We start from the raw sequence: 18,386 nt of genomic DNA, 5'->3' as shown, positions 1-18,386 counted from the left end.
TTAGAGAAAAATTAGTATTGCTGTAAAGACAATTGACCAGTTGCAAAATAGCGCATTGTACCATATTTATATTTGAATTTTGTGCTATCGACTGTAATATTTTACTCTAGAACTATCTTTATTGTGTTCGAAAATGTCAGAACTCCTCTGCCCATATGTACCATTTCGTTCTTGTACAGTCTGATGATTGTACCAATTCAGTGACGAAACTAGTAGTTTTATGAAATTTTTAGGACAACAATAAGCATGTTTTCACATAATTTAAAATATTAAATAGTAATCCAGAGGCCATAATCATTGATTTAGGCTTACATACTTTCAAGTTAAATACAAATACCTAAATGCAGCCCAACTTTTAAACATTGTCTTTTGTTTTCGTTCATATGAAAAACAACTGCTATTTTATTTCAACTATTTTTGCCGTACCTTTTACTTGACTTATCTTAAAGAAACAACAAAAAAATCACGACAGTCATATTGTTTAATTTTCCAGTAATATCACAAACCAATTTAAACAATACATTAATTTGCCATTGTTGCCGAAATAATTACGAATTAGTTGTTACTAATATTATTCCCATAGTAAGATAAGGGATAAAATCTACAAAACGGACATTTGTAAGGTAACGACACCATCTAGGTGCGCCAGTGGTGTGAATGATGGGACAATATCCCCAGTAACGACGCTGCAGTTATGGCGCGTAAAAATCGCCCATTGTGCATTTGACGGACCGCTGAGTTGTGTTCGAAATCACTGCGACTTTGGCAATACTTTGTAGCTCACGGTGTTACAACATCCTAAAATCATCATAGCGAAACACAATTTAAATTACACTTTTTCGTTTTGTAAGACGGTTACCGAATTAAATCTATCTCTTTATAAATTTATAATCATATATATGTGATTAAAATCGCTATGTTTTAGATTGATGAATAGTTTTTGTATTCGGCGAGTTCATTATGTAGAAGTATGTACGGAAAGTATGTAGAATTAAGTAGTTAAGTTTTATAACTTATATATGTCTGCTAACAACGCCTAAATTCTATATAACCACTGTTATTTGTCTTATGAGGTACAACCTGAACTTCAATACTGAACTGGAATCATTCAAAATGAGAGATTAAACTAAACAATTTGACGAAATTATGTATTGTTACAGCCAAGGATTTGAAGTTGTTGCCTGCACAACTAGAAACATATAGACGTTACTAAATTAACGATGTTAATGCATTCAGAGTAACCGGTGACTCCATTAGTGTTAATGGCTTTGAAACCCCATTTATGTATTCAGTAGCGTCTGAGATAGTCACCAAGCTAAGAACTTCAGAACGTAGTCTAGTTGAATGAAGTTACTACTAATGAAGCTCAATGAGTATTGTTTTAAACACTATGTACGGTTGAGTCGAGTTTTTGTTCAACAACATGTACAAATACTTAAAGCGTAACATAGATCTTAATGTTTTATTTAGTTATAGATCTTTTTATATCACACTGGTTGTTACGGGTTGAAACAGGACACAAAACTTTTGCTTTAGCGAATTAGTATTTAAACTAGTCGTTTCCAGTTAATAATATTAACTACATTTCAATGTCATTTTAATAATTTAAATACAATTTTATCTTGTCACCACATAATAAATCAAAAGTCAATACTCAATAGGCTACTGTTTTAATAAAGGTTTTAACAGAGTACACATTACTGCCTGACAGAACAGTTGACATTTACATCTTACTTTTTACATGTTATAGGTGACTCTTTCCATAAGGGTTTTTTTTGCAAACACTCTAATAACGTCTTTAACCAGAAGACCTTGGTTTCGTTGTTTTTTCACCATTATTTTTAGTTAATCGAAAGCGTGGTACGAACAATGACCAATATATGATCAAACCAGGACTATGGCAGATAAGACCAACTTTTTCAAGTGTCTGTCCTTGAATTTTTGTGATGGTCATGGCAAAAGCAATTCGGCATTGGAACTACAGATGTTTGAATTTCAAGAGAAAATTTCCCTCTGACGGTTCTAAACTTAATTGGAATAACAAAACTCGTTTTCCAGCCGAACTTCCAGTAATCATTTTCATATTTAGATTTTGTCATTAATCTCTTTCACCATTATTCTGGTTCCATTAACCTGCCCTTTTTATGGATTTAAATTTCTTGGTAAAATTACAGTTCCACCTTTTTATAAACATAACAACATAACTTGTAAGACATAACCACTTGGTGCTAAAGTGTGGAGAAATTCATCAAGGACATGTGGGCGATCTTCCTCTTCTTGGATCAAAGTGTCCACTCAGTAGTAAACTCTACACCGTCATTATTTAGTTGCTTAACTATTTTATTATTAATTTGGTCACCATGTTCATTCTTTGGTTAAATTATTGCATAAATTTTGTCTTTATTTAAGCATTTTCAGAGAATCCTTCACTGAAGATTTCGTCAATGATATTTTTATTCGCAATACATTGTGGTGGAAGACTTATCAATGTCTCACAAAGACCATTAAGGTAGCTCTCTTGGCCATTCGTAAAAGATATTCAGCAAATATTGATTCCCTTGGATTTGCTCTCATGTTTTTAGCTAGTGAAATATTTCTAAACAGTGACCATAAAGGTGATATAATTATTGAATTTTCTACCATTTCACAACGACTCACACCAGAGACTATGGTAGCTCACTGCCGGAAATTACCTCCAAAACCTTTCCACCAAAAGGCTTTGCTTGGCCATCTCTTCTGGCGATATCTCGCAGTTATCATTCTACAGATGATAAATCATACTTATTGGATATAGAAGCTTCATCCCATAATATTATTTCACAAATATTTAGCTTTGTTACTATTGGATTTTACTCCGGAGACTAAGACTGGCTCATTTAATTTGATTGGCAATTTAAATCTGTTTTGTGCTGTACGCTAAGATCTCTTAAGTCAAAATAGTCTGTTTTGTGACAACATCTGTCCGTGCAATATATAAAACATTACTTCTGACACACAGCAACTTAAAAAGAATCAAGCGGTCACGTAACATTTTACGATCTCTGTTTTCATACGTCACCGAATCACAAACACGGGATTATTTCTTCTAGGTAGAATTTTATGATAATACAAATTATAAATTGGAAAACACAACACATAAAACTATCTATGAAAACGTTAAACACACCATTATCTGAAAATAAATCACATAATGAAACCAGTCTATTTTTACTCCCTATGAAATGAAACTGCATAATAAACTATCCCATCTCATAAGTTATCATTGTATTTGAAAGTAAACTGATAGGTAAACAGAAAAAGTAAATATTAAAATGACAGAAGGGAAACTGGCTATTTTTATGAAGACAGATGTTTTCTTTTAAGAAATAAATCATATGTTAGGTATCTTAACAAATTTTGACTTTTATTTTAAATATATGAAAACTTTTAAGTCCAATGGGACAAAGCACATTCAACTGAGCGTGACAAAAGTTATTCCATAACTTCTACAGAGAATTCCCTTTAATTTGACACCTTAATCATAAATAAAAGAGTTTTGCTGTGCACAAGAAATTCCTTACGGAATTAGAATAATAGATAGAAACAAATTTAATTTGTTTCACTCTTTACGATTTGAATACTCTGCTTTTAAAGTCTAATTCTCCCCTCATGACGTCACATATTTTAAGCCCCCCTTCCCCGTAGTCCTGTGATCTCACTGTTTTATCACGTTTGTGGAAGTCACAATAGTCACCCTCGTCGTTATGGGATTGTCTGGATATTACAACAACAATGTCCAGCTGTATCCCACCTCTGTTTATAACATCCTCTTTATCTGTTTACTGTATAAGAATCTTTACATCGTATAACAAACATTTTAATAAAAATATGCTGCTCTTTCAATATCGTTCTTATCAATCCATAATGAAATATTACAGCTAAACAATGCAGATTAACGATAACAGAACAATTTGATCTTTGATTAAGGGCAGAGTTTCATCATGGACATGGTGTTATACCTTATGAGTTATACAAGTCTGAGTATTTAGAATAACTCGTTATACATCTTCTTACTATTAAGTTACTTTAAGTATTATTTCAAATGAAATAGGATGAGAATTAAAAAAAAAATTATACTGTTTACATATTTGCTACAGTTTAGAAGAGGACCAACTTAATCTTTGGAAGATGTTTGACTCAAAAGTAGCATCATCTGACAAAGATGTAGTAATAATAAAATAGACGAATCACTATAATACTTCAATAACTTTTGATCTGTGTCAGTAAAATTATTTTTGTTTACAAGAAAATTATCTCGTGAGTCAATTATTTGAATAAAATTAGATCTTGAGGGCGAGAAAAAAAGTTGGGAGACCGCTTCGTCCCCCTTAAAGAAGTTGAAACTTTTACGCCTCAAGTCACAGGCTTGTTTCTAACCACCAACCAACATTAGCAGCCCTTCCTTCCCCATTTGGCTAATTAAACTCAAAACAAGAACTGAATAATTTGATGAGAACAACTAATTGAGGTAAATATGATAAATGTTCTACAGTAAATAACAGAACTTTGGACTCATCGTTCATATGAAAGTCACTTTCATAAGTACTTGTACATTTATTTGTACTTAGCTCTGTGCATTTACAGTAACAGCATGTCGCCTTTGGAACTCCCTACCATTCACTATTAGGAGCAAAGAATTCCGTTCCAGACTGACGGTGGCGCTGAAAGCGTACTACCATAGATAAAAGGAGTATAGACACTTATTTTAATCTATGGCACTACCTCGATCGGATGACCGTGGGTTGGTGGGATGGCGTGCGTTAGGCCTAGATATCACAAAGAGTGAATGTGTGAGTGTATAAATACACTGTATTAGGGATAAAGATTTATAACTTAAGTTTTTACTTATTATTTTGTTTATAGTTTTAAAATTTTTATAAAAATGTATTATATTATATTTAGTCTATGTTTAGTACATAAGAGGTTAACTGTAAGAAAGGACCATGTGATCCTAATAAAAAAGTATTTTCATTTCATTTAAAGTAAGCTGTGTAATAACGACGTCTCCAAGTAGATGTTAAAATTAATCTGACACTATCAAGGAACACATTCAAGCATCTCCCAATATCAGCGGCACTAGAGCAGAAGTAAGAGGCTCTGGTACATCAATATCGGGTAAGCAGTGTAATATACGACCTCTCTAAGAAGATGACATCAAAATGACATTATCAAGGAGACATTTTGTTTGTATTTTATGTTAGGGTTATATATGCTGTGTTGGTTTAACCTATAGTCGATGGTTTAACTTACTGGTAATTGCCAGCTGTTGTCAATGTTAATATTGTATGCTTACTAATAATTAAAACACATGTTATTAATTTAAAGGAGAGAATGTAAACAAAAGAGTTGAGTTTATGTTGGCTTATAAAGAAGATGTTAGTAAAATGGTTCAAATAAATTATTGTCACTACTTTCACTGAGTACTCATTGTTTTTTGTCAGTTTATTCGTATCAGTTAGAATTAAATAAATGAAATTTAAGCTGTTAAAGTTCTGCTACCAAGAGTATTAAATGTTTGAGCGTAATTAATGTATGAAATTAAATATTTATGAAATTATTTAATAATAATAAAATAAATAATAAAATAAATTATTTATGAATAACAGAGTTATGAAAATAAATAAACAACAATAATAGCGCTTGCTTCTTAATAATGTTGCTGAGAGTAAATTTTGAACGCACTAAGCTGAGATACGTTATAAGAATGCACATCTCTGATATATAGGCAATTTATACCCATAAAACGTATTAGAACATTAACTATGATTTAAGGTGAGCTTTAAACCATAGCCAAGACACCTGAATTGAATAACTCATGGCGATTGAGGTTAACTGAATTCCTACATTTTATGATAAAAGTCCCATTACGCATTTCATCATAGATTAATTAGATTAGACCCAATCAACTATTCTGTCCACCTCTAATTTACGTATTTAAGTACCTTGGGGTTATGGTGGACAGCAAGCTTAGCTGGCGGGATCAGATGTTCCGTACGGCGGACAAGGCCGCTAGGGTGGTCTCCTCTCTTAGCCGGTTGATGGCCAATGTCGGAGGGCCTCGGTCCAGCCGTAGAAAGCTGTTAATGTCTTCTGTCCAGTCCGTACTCTTGTACGGTGCTGAGGTGTGGGCAGACGCTCTAAATAAGGAGGTATATAGGATGCGGCTCGCCCGAGTGCAGCGTCAGGCAGCACTAAGAGTTGCATCCGCCTACCAAACAGTGTCCGAACCCGCCGTCCTGGTGGTTGCTGGAGTCATCACCGTCAAACTTTTGGCGGCGGAGAGAAAAGCAATTTATCGGCGCCGTGGGGAGGACCAGGCACGAACAGAGGAACGCGCCCGCGACCTACCATCTGTGACAGGAGAGCTGGGAACAGAAGACTCTGAGACGCTGGACCAGGCAACTGATAAAGCAAGTCCAACCTTGGGTTAATCAGCGGTGTAGAGAGGTGGACTTCTACCTCACCCAATTTCTGACGGGTCACGGCTTTTTCCGGTCGTACCTATTCAGGATGGGCAAAGCCGTGTCACCCGATTGCATATACTGCCCAGGCATTCCCGATGACGTGGAACATACCGTTTTCCATTGCCAGTGTTGGGAAAGGCCCCGCCTGGAGGCTCAACAGTTAGTAGGACTGCTGTTGGTGGACACGGTCATACCGATGATGTATAAATAAAGTATAAATAAGCTGAACAAATTATGACTTATATTACACGAAACACATTTAGCCCAGATCTCATCAACATGTGGACAATTTAAAACTTCACCATGAATACAGAACAGCCATAACATACCCGGACTTGCAGCTACGGTTGATTGTATTAACAAAGGCAACGAGTTTTCACCAACTCAATGTTATAAAGTTTACGTACATTGGCTGTTTTTACGTTTTTTCATGAGGTCCTGGTTCCCTAAATTTGGCGTTTTATGGTCCACCTTTTATACCTGTCATTGATATACTTTTTAAATTTAAACCATAAATAGGAAGGTGTATTGCGATGCTGGGACCCAAAGTCAACTGACTAAACTTGTTAGTAAATTCCATATTTGCTGATTCCATGATTCGTAGGTATTAATGAAATAGAGCTCTTATTGAAACTATCCTAAGTACGTTAAATATAATTCGTGGTACACTTTCATAATTAATAAAATGGTTTGAAAATAAATTAGATTTGTAAAAAAAGTACTTTTTACTTACATGAGTAGTATGTTAACAAAATTATTTTATGCCTTACACCTCAACACTATTACAGGAATGCAATCCCAAGATATATTACAAACATCTTTCTAACCAGGTTATTGTTCATTTGTTCAATCCCGCCACGAAGAAAATTGCAAGCTAAGTAAGTAGCCTATTTAAAGATAGAATGGTGTATAAAAAATCATGTAAATTAATAGCAAATACGCGTTTCATTAGGTGATAAATTTGTCATAGCTATTAGGTTATTAATGACTACACAATAAGATTTGAGTAATATTTAACAATATTTAGTAATATTGACAATCTTTCCGTTATAATGCCAATTAATTATAAATTCTATTGGATTTTATGTAATAAGTTTCACGTGAGTAAATACCTAATATTAAGCATGAATAAGTTATACTATTGTAGATTATACCATCAAAAACATGAGTAGGTATTATCTTACATGTTAAAATTATTTTTATTTTGCAGTTCAAATAAATTAAATTAACACTATGCAATTCATTTAATGAATCCATATATGACATTTACTAGCAGAGTACCCGTCCTTCGTACGGGGTTGGCATATAAGTTTAAATTGCTTATTGCAGTTAACTCAAGCTTTGCGTTTGCAATGGGGGAGGACAAAGTTTGATAAAATTTGCTTCTTTAAATTGGCGGTATACTATGGTATTACACATCTACCATAGTCATAATGTTCTACCTGTTCACCTAAACAATAAAGAAAAATAAAGTATTACAAATTAAAAAAGTCACAAATTATTCATGACATTAAAAACATAAACATAACTGTAAACAATCCTACTTTGACAGTTCTCATTGCGTATCACAGTTGTTTGTTGCTGCTTAGTTCAAATTACAGTAGCTGTTTACATAAATGCAAAAAAAAATATATATATAGTGCTGCACCCTGTTGGTAAATCTTATAACTTTTTAATGCTTTTGTATATCATAGAACCAACCGTTTTAGTTGAAACAGCTGACTAAAGTCTTTAATTCCCGTTAAATATGAATACTCATAAGGTTAACATGGGGAACTACAGAGCCACTGGGGCGGAGCCCCAAGGGATTTTTGAGATAAGAATATGCCTATATGTTAATCGGGAATGTGAGCTACCATCATGCCAAATTTCAGCCCAATCCATCCAGTGGTTTATGCGTGATTGACCTTCAAACACACAAACAAACAAACAAACAAACACGCAAACTTTCACATTTATAATATTAATAAGAAGTAAGATAATATTATTCGTAATCAAATAGGTAGTATTGTATTAAAAGTAAATATTTACATTTTGTATGTGAATTCCTCTCACATAAATATGGGTAATCCCTAACTTTCAAGAAAGCTTAGTCACAATTAATTGTATTAAACTCCCGAATTTCCTTAAGGTTTTTGGTTGGCTTACAAATCCAGATTATGATATTTTTTCAACAACTAAAATCCTATATCGGTTGACAATTTTTCTGTAAACTGTAACTTGGTAAATGAACACTGCTTTTAAAGCATTGTAGAAGTTATGCTATAGTTGACGATGGTTAAATTATTTTATCATTAGTTGGTTTTATATAAATCATGTTTAGATAACCAAGCCAAGTCAATTGTCTAAAAGTAGAAATATGGTGATTATTCTGGAGTTGTGGGGTGTTTATACAACAGCTTGAGTTATATGTTTTTAGTTAAAACTATTTGAGGTGTGAAGTTATGCTATAAAAAATATGAAAAGCTCAAACGTAATTTAAATATGAAAAAAATACAAATTATTCGCAATCATGATTAAATACCCATTTGTATTAACGATAAAACAGCGATTCCTCTTTTTCAAATGCACAATGAAAGTCTTTATGTGCAATAACAACGGAATGGCCGAGATCGCAGGGCAGTTTCCGGTAAGATATTGACCAATCTTTCACCTTTGTGACAAAAGGTATTGGGTTTATTTACCTTGAATTCTCGTGCATTGAATCTCATTAATTTTGAAAAGTGCCTTGAACGAATCATATGGGTAGGATAATTGTGTGACTCTCTTAAGTTTATTACATTACTTGAGGATAAATTGGGAAATGCTTGCATTTAAAATATAAGTAAAAGTTTTTTATTGCATTATTACTTTAATTGATTTAGGTACATTTTAGTCGAACATTGTAAATAAAATCCATTGTGTTCGTGCCTTCCCAGTAAAAAGACTGTTAGATACGAAGTATTCAAGATTAGATTAGAAGGGTTGTCAAGGCTTATTTGCTTTTCTGTGGCTCTTCGTTAGGGGTTCTTTCCAGTTGAAAAAATAGTAAAAAATATATACTATTTTGTTAGAAGTAATTTTATCTTCATAACTTGTGTTTGTTAAACATTTTACAGTTTTCAAAGTAAACATTAAGTGTATTTATACTTACATTGTGTTGATTAATATATTGCAGTTTAGCAGACAGATGAAATGAGTGTTATAGTTGTAACACATATTACTATGTACAAATAAAATTATTAGCTCGACGTTACTTCCTCAGCTTATTGCTGAAAAGACATAACCTTCAATAGGGTAATTCATAGGTGATAAAAGTGCAATCTCATTTCATGTACACATACCATTGTGTATATTGGTTGAGCAATAATAGTTCGGACAATATTATTATAGGTGTCATCAATGAGTGGAAGTTGTGTATGATGGGGTTTTGCATTTCCCAATACAAATATCTCGAAATATTTCATGATATTTACACCCATTCTTAGGGTATATTATTAAATGAGCAAGTCATCATTAACCTCATCAGACAAGAACAAAATAATCCAAACAAAATGAATTGAAATACTGTGCACTTTCCATGATCAGCCATGAAAAGAGAGCTAGAATTGACCTATTTCGACAATATATCTTTTAATATGTATTGTACTAATCCAATTTTATTATTATTTATTATTATGAAAATAACTAGAATTTTCTATAAACCATAAAATGAAATAATGATGGTACAGTTTCAGAAACATTTCCAAGTAATGGTCTAAGGTTTTAGTTATCTATATTTTACTTTAAAAACCATGTCTACTTCGGAATTGAATTCCGTTACAGGATTGTAATTAAAAGTAAACGTTTGTCAATCAATTTATTTAATCGAAAGACTTTGGGACCAGTATTGAAATTGCTTACGATACAAGTAAAGTATGGATGGTAACACTGAATACCAGTAGGATTAGTGATTGAATTGAATGAATGAATTATCTATTTATTCCAACAAAGTATTTACGGAATATGAACACAAATATTTAAAGGAAGAAAAAAAAAATAAGTGAATTTAAAAGAATAAAATAAAATTAACCTTTTATTACATCTATGTTTAAGAAATCGTACATGTTAATAAGGAATAATCTGACATGGGCAGCGAGCCTGGGCGTTGACTGTAGTTGCGTCCAGATATAACATTATTTATCAAATGCAATAAATAAATAAATGACAGAAGATATGATGAGGTGAAATATGATGTAAATGGAGTTACAAGAACAAATTGTGAGATGAATAACTCGTATGTGAAAAATATGAGGTGGCATAACTAAGTTTAAATAAAAATAATTGAACTGTAATAGTGACAGGAATTCTACGGCTTTCAAAGTGTGTCTAGAGGGGTGGGGTGGGCGACAGAGAACGAGTCAGGGTACAATGGTCAGGTCGCATGTCGTGTCAGAAGCGCCTGTGTCTGTAATCAGCTGTGATGATAAGCTCAGCCTCGTCCCCGCCTAGACCAAGTAACCACTCATTGACACGGCGTTTGAATATGTTTAAAGTGGGGGAGTCAAAGATATTAACACTTTGAAAATAGTTTTGTAGGTTACGAAATAGAACATGTGCAATATAAAATGAGTTGGTCGATGAAAAGGATTTGTACAGTTGTAGTGATGTAATTCCAATTCGGGTAGAATATCTAGTATTATGTGTATGGGAAATTATAGAGAAAATCTTGCTATGATTTTTAATAATACGACTTAGAACATGTTTTATGAAAAGTTGTCTGATCGTTAAAACTGACACATTCTTAAAGAGAATGTCAGATGAGTAACGCTGATAACGCTGGTAACACCGATGTGGATTTAGTAAGGAAGTACTTGTATTTTATTAGATTGGGCTATACACAATGAGAGGCGCTACAATTTGAAGACCTGTTTGTTTTAATGCATAACTGAGGGAGCTTGAAAGACCACAGAATATTGAATCGAACAAATAATCAAGCATTGCAAAAGAGATGTGTTGTTTATCACGATTCCAATTCCAAAACAGAATTACAAAACTGTGAATTCCTCTACAAATTGAGGAACTGTTGTCCGAGTTAAAAATACAAAGCACAATCAATATATGAAGCAGTTAAATGTTGAATAGTAATAAATCCTTAGATAATTTACATCATTATTGAAATGTTAGAGTTAGTGTAATTTGTCATATTGAGGTTGTTTGAAGAGTTTAACGAACTCTTATCACTTAACGCCTCTTATATACAGAGGTATGTGGCTGATGTAAGTCAGTATTACCTTTCTTTGAGGTCTGAATCCACTCAAGTCCTCAGATAACATATTTTAAAACCATTAGGACTTGCTATGCAGTTTTGGATTTCCCAGTTGCACAACATTTGCTTGGTTTTTTCGTGTGTGGGGTATAAAACATAGCATAGAAAAAAAAACCGGCAGTGTTATCCAACACTAAAAACATTTTCTATCATGTACTCGTATAAACTAATAATTTGAAATATTGAAATAGTTCTACAGTAATTCTTAAACGTTATCAAAATCTTGTCTTATGGATGTTTTAACGAATTTTTTCATGATTGCGAATAGTTGATGGCAAACTAGTCTGTATCATTATAACATTACCATTTCTTCTTACAAATACAATATTTATTAAAAGTGAATTTATGAAACTGATACACCCGTTTATTTTGCAAACTTTATATGTCGGTCACCAAATGGATGGATTATAAAACAGCCGTTGTGTTCCGGGTCACTTAAGAGTCAAAGTAATTCACGAAGAGTAAAACGAATAAATTGTTAGCTTTTGAACTGTAAATAGATGGTTTAGATAAAGATTTAGTTACTTCTTTCAAAGTAATAGCTTAGTTTAATGAGCATGTTTACGTATGATTGAATCGTTTTAATTGTACTTGGTTTACAGGTTTACTGTGTGTTCTGCACCATAAAGTTATATTGTCAATGTAACAAGACTACGTTGAACATGTTCTTACTGGCTACATTAAATATACAGTTGTGTATTGAATTCATGTACGTTTAGTTTGCAAAGTCCCATCCTGACAATATTTCTGTAATTACATTTAAATTATTAAGTTTTTTTTTAGACTTCCTTACATACCCTCTTAGCTTTGTTTCAAGTTGTTCGTGTAAGTACAAACGTAATAACTGTTGTACATATAGTGTAGGCCTATAAAGCCACAGCAATAGAACAAGTACTTACTCTATGCACTTATCACTTGGAACGCTACTCACTATGGTCCGAGCCACTTTACATCTAACCTTGGTAAGCTATAGTTGTAACCTGTAACTTACTACTAGACCTAATAGTTAAACATGGTGGCAGCTATGGTACCGGATTACCATGCCTTTTTTACAAATTGAGTTGATGATTTTAGATCAAGATCAAGAAGTTTGAAGTTTTATTTTCATTTTGCGTGAGTGAAGTATTTCATTTTTAATATGTAATATCAAATGTATCAATACTATTGATGAGCATTAGAGTCAATGAGAGCTCTACGTTTGATTGACGATATAACTCTAGGTTTTGAGCAGTTGCAATATATTTTCAAGTTTTGAGAATTTGAATTACAGTCGGAAGAAAACCCACATTATCAAGAGTGGAGATATTTCGTTTCAATTAATCATATTCAAGTACAAGTTTTGCATTTTATTTTATTTTCCAAGATGTTGCAATGTGGTAAATTGCGAAGCTGTAAGCTGCAGGTTTGAGAAGGAACGTGCAAGTTCATGCACAAACCTGAAAGTTCAATTGTGCAATTTGTTCATTACGTCTATAAAACTCATATTTACTGTAAGTATTTAATAACAATACATGGCTACTATATAAATCTGCAGAATTGAAGAGTGAAGATTTTATTGAAGTAATTGTTGGAAATAATATTTTAAAATTAGCCTATTTTATCAATGTTCTAGGCTAGGCCTACCCATCTTGAGTGAACAATATTTTTATAGCCTACATGAATTTCAAATTGTATCTGACTAGGCCTATCATTTAGAAACTACTGAAGTTGCAAATTTTCATCAATTTATCACTTAATAGTCTGTATTCTACATAGGCCTACTTGAAAAAAGAAAAAGTTAGGTAACTTAGTCTATGGATGAGCCAAACCTAACTGCGTTCCAACGTAGGCCAATGACCTGTTAGTCTACTAACACTGTCTGAGAAGTATTTTGTAGGCCTAGACAGGCAATAAGTCAAGTGCTGGACACTGTTGCGTCTACGTACTGTAGGCCTATTGGTTGAGTTACTTTGGCCTAGGCCTAACTTGGTCAAGCTGAGAAGAAAATTATTGTATAATAGCCTATGTCTTTTATTTTCGATACTATCCATATTTTATGCAATTTCATTGATTTTATGTGTACATGTCTAAATTATTTTATGTCATTTGAAGATGACTGGTTCTGATAGCAAGTCTACAGATGGAGAGCGAGTTGTCTCGTCTGTCAGTATGCATCTACCGCCGCCTTTGCCGGTAGAGATCAAAGGAGATGTTGTAGAGAATTGGAAGTTTTTTAAACTTCAGTTTGGAAATTATAGTGTTGCAACAGGACTAGAGGAAAAAGATGAGAGTATTAAAGTTGCTACTCTATTGTCAGTTATTGGTAAAGACTGTTTGAAAATTTTCACAACACTTGACTTAAACAAAACTCAAAAAGCTAAAGTCAGTGATATCCTTGCAGGTTTTGATAAATATTTTGAACCTGAAAAAAATGTGATTTATGAAAGATTTGTTTTTGGCTCTGCCAATCAGGAACCGAATGAGAAAATTGAACAATATATTTGTAGACTTAGACAACTCAGCTCAACTTGTCAGTACCAATCTTTGGAACAGGAATTAATTCGAGACCGTCTAGTTTTAGGAGTACAGGACTTGGGACTAAGGAAAAAATTGTTGTCCGACCCAAAATTGACCTTAGCTACAGCTATTGACCACTGCAGAGCACATGAAGCTACGGATGAACAACTGAAGCATCTCAACTTCAAGGAGAAGGTTGATTTTAAAGAAGAGGTTCATAAGATGCAAGGTACTAGTGGAAGACATCGCTCACAAGGTAGGACCCTTCCAAATTCTTTTAATAAATCCAGTCAATCCAGAAGAAAATGTTTGTTTTGTGACAAACCTCATGAATTTAAAAGGGATGTTTGTCCTGCTTTTGGGAAAGTCTGTGACAATTGCAAAAAACCAAATCATTTTGCTAAATGTTGTAGGAACACCTTTTCTACTAATAGGCCTAATTCAAAATATAAGAATAAATATGATAAATACTCTAACCGTAATGTTCACCTTGTAGAACAGATTGAAAGTGATGTTGAGAGTAGCTCAGAGTCTCTATATAAAATAGATTGTATTAACTTAGCGAGATCGGATGATCCAACTAGTCGTAAGGGACAGTGGTTTACTAAACTTGCCTTTTGCACAGATAGTAGTAATAACGTTTGTTATTTGAAGTGTCAGCTCGACACTGGAGCCTCTTGTTATATAATGCATAAGAATGATTTGGAGAAGCTTACTGTAGGCCTAAATAAGATTGATGGGATGGTTCTCAGAGAAACTGACACTTTGTTGAAGTGCTATAGTGGTAAAATCATTAAGCCCGTTGGTGAAGCAAAGCTTAAGCTTGTTCGTGATGATAAGTTTCATAAATTAACTTTTAAAATAGTCAATGAATCGGCCTACCAGAAACCTCTCTTGTCTGCAGAAGCATGTGAACAACTCGGAATAATTCAAGTTAACGCTAAGCTATGTAAAGTTGAACAAGTTAGTAATTCCGAAGATATCATTGCCGAATATGAAGATGTCTTCAACGGTCTAGGTTGTCTTCCAGGTGTGTATCACCTAGAAGTAGATCCGAGTGTAGTGCCAGTCAAGAATCCGCCACGAAGGATCTCCATTCCACTTAGAAAAAAACTTAAGGACAAAATTAATGAACTAGAAAGTCAGGGAATTATTGTGAAAGAAACAAATCCTACAGATTGGATCAGTAATATTGTGGTTGTAATGAAAAATGACAAAATGAGAATTTGCCTTGATCCTAGAAATTTAAATTGTGCATTACAGCGCCCACATTACCAATTGCCTACCATAGATGATATATTGCCTGAACTGGCAAGGGCAAAGGTCTTTACAGTTTTGGATGCCAAAAATGGGTTTTGGCAGGTTAGGCTGGATGACGAATCGAGTAGGCTTACTACTTTTTGGACTCCCCAAGGAAGATATCGTTGGAAAAGACTTCCATTTGGGCTTGCCCCAGCTCCTGAAGAATTTCAAAGAAGACTACACGAGGTTGTTTGTGATCTCGAAGGAATTGCGGTTATCGCTGATGACATCCTTGTTTACGGATGTGGAGATTCTGAGACGGAAGCTGTAATGGACCATGACCAGAAGTTAAAAAGACTATTAGCTAGGGCTAGAGAAAAAAATTTAAAACTCAACAAGAAGAAGATGAGACTGAGAGAAAAAGAAGTAACTTTTATGGGGCATGTGTTGTCTCAAGATGGACTTAAAACTGACATGACCAAAGTGAAGGCAACCTGAGAATATTAAAGATATTCAACGATTCCTTGGATTTGTAAATTATATGGCTAAATTTGTGCCATCTCTTTCGGAAATATGTGAACCGTTAAGGCATCTTACTCGGAAAGATGTTCCATGGATTTGGGATAAAACACATGATCTGTCGTTTGAAAATGTTAAGAAATGCATCACGTCAACTCCAGTTCTTAAATATTTTGATGTGAAGGAGCCAGTAACTATTCAATGTGATGCCAGTAGTACCGGTCTTGGTGCAGCGATCTTGCAGTCAGGTCAGCCCATTGCATTTGCGTCCCGGACATTGTCAACTGTAGAAAGAAGATATGCTCAGATTGAGAAGGAATGCTTAGCTATTCTCTTTGCTTGTAAACGATTTCAATACTACATCAATGGGAAAAAAGATGTAACCATACAAACTGACCATCAGCCTTTGGTTTCAATTTTTAAAAAATCTCTGCTGACTGCACCGCGACGACTACAATGTATGCTTTTGAAACTACAAAAATTCAATTTCACACTAGAGTATAAGAAAGGTTCAGAGATGACAATTGCTGACACTTTATCAAGAGCAGCAGTATCTCATGACTCAATCAAGAACCAAGAAGACATTGAGACTTATCAGGTATATCAAATCACAAAAGAAGACAGGTGTTTCAAAGCACTAGAAAACATAGATTCAACACAACATTTGAATGTCACACCAGAACGTCTTAAACAGATGAAAGATCTTACAGCACAGGATGTAACTCTGCGTGCCCTGACAACCGTAATTACTGCTGGGTGGCCTAGGAGTAAAGAAGAGGTGAGCGCACAGCTAAGGGAATATTGGAATTTCCGTGATGAACTTGTGGCACATGACGGCCTCGTCTTCAGAGGGAATAGGCTAGTAGTACCTATCACTATGAGAAAAGAGATGCTAAAGAGAATACATTCAAGTCATCCAGGTCTGGATGCGTCACTAAGGAAAGCTCGTGAAGCGCTATACTGGCCCCGCATGTCAGAAGATATTAAACAAAACATTGAACAATGCTCAGCCTGTCTACTAAATTCTCCAAATCAACCACATATGCCAATGCAAACACATGAAGTACCTGATCTACCCTGGCAGCGTGTAGCGATGGACATTTTCACTCTAAGAAGGAAAAACTACCTAGTAACAATTGACTACTATTCAGATTTTTGGGAACTTGACGAACTAGAGGATACAACATCGTCAACATTGATTGAGATATCCAAGAAAAACTTCAGCCGATGGGGAATCCCTAAAACACTGGTTACAGATAATGCAAACAATTTTATAAGTGAAGATTGGACTAAGTTTGCCAAAGAATGGGAATTTTCCCATGTAACATCTTCGCCCTATCATGCGAGAGGTAATGCTAAAGCCGAAGCAACTGTCAAGATTGCAAAAAAGACACTGAAGAGACTTTTTGACAAAGCAGAAGAAGAAGATATCGATATATGGTTAGCCATTCTTGAGTGGAGAAACACTGAAAGTAAAGGTGTGGCCAGCAGTCCCGTTCAACGGATAATGTCACGTCGAACAAGGTCTTTAGTTCCCATGAAAAGCGAGCTCTTCAAACCATATGTTCAGACTCAAGTGAGAGATAGGTTGATCAAGAAAAAACAGATGTATAAGTACCAGTATGACAGGAGTTCAAGACATTTGCCTGATCTAGAAATTGGACAAGGAGTAGCGGTAAAAACTAAACCACAGCAAACCAATAGCAAGTGGGCGATGGGCACAGTTGTGTCAAAACCTTCCTCAAGATCTTACATTATTAAAACACCTGAAGGTTTGTACCGTAGAAACCGAGAAATGCTAAAACCAAGTCCGAGTCCTAAATGCAGCCACACAGCAAAAAAGTCATTGTTCATGTACGATACTCCATTTTCCCAGTCGACAGAACACGTTGAAGTAAATGAACCTATCAGAGACCATGTTACACCGGAAAGAGCCCAAATGAAGACTACTCGTTCAGGACGTCTCATAAAAACGCCCGAACGTTACAAACATTAAAACAGAAATGAGGTAGAAGAAGATGTTTATTTTTAGTTATGTTTTACAAGAATTATTTTTATTGAAGAGTGGAAAATATTTTTATTGAAATTTCGGAAGCAGTTTTTTGAAGTTTTAGAAGATATTTTTATTTGAATTTTAGAAGATATTTTTATTGACATAAAGAGAAGAAATTTGAGTTTTTTGAAAAAATCCTTGGAGGGAAGGATGTTGTACATATAGTGTAGGCCTATAAAGCCACAGCAATAGAACAAGTACTTACTCTATGCACTTATCACTTGGAACGCTACTCACTATGGTCCGAGCCACTTTACATCTAACCTTGGTAAGCTATAGTTGTAAC

At 34.2% G+C, this 18,386-nt stretch overlaps 1 protein-coding gene across 1 annotated transcript; it reads left to right on the top strand.

Annotated features, from left to right (window-relative positions):
* Window positions 1-16,564: 16,564 nt before the first annotated feature.
* Window positions 16,565-18,043, top strand: LOC129000283 (uncharacterized protein K02A2.6-like). The gene has a single exon (XM_054427244.1). The coding sequence runs from the start codon at window positions 16,565-16,567 to the stop codon at window positions 18,041-18,043; it is 1,479 nt and encodes a 492-aa protein (XP_054283219.1).
* The last annotated feature ends 343 nt before the right edge of the window (window positions 18,044-18,386 follow it).

The sequence above is a fragment of the Macrosteles quadrilineatus genome, unplaced genomic scaffold (genome assembly GCF_028750875.1).
Source record: "Macrosteles quadrilineatus isolate MER2022 unplaced genomic scaffold, UCM_ALF_1.0 Scaffold_8__2_contigs__length_117827958, whole genome shotgun sequence".
Lineage (NCBI taxonomy): Eukaryota > Metazoa > Arthropoda > Insecta > Hemiptera > Cicadellidae > Macrosteles > Macrosteles quadrilineatus.
This window is presented reverse-complemented; position numbering and strand designations above follow the sequence as displayed.

Coding starts and splice junctions, on each gene's coding strand:
- LOC129000283 (XM_054427244.1), top strand. CDS start 16,565: ATGACAATTGCTGACACTTTATCAAGAGCAGCAGTATCTCATGACTCA.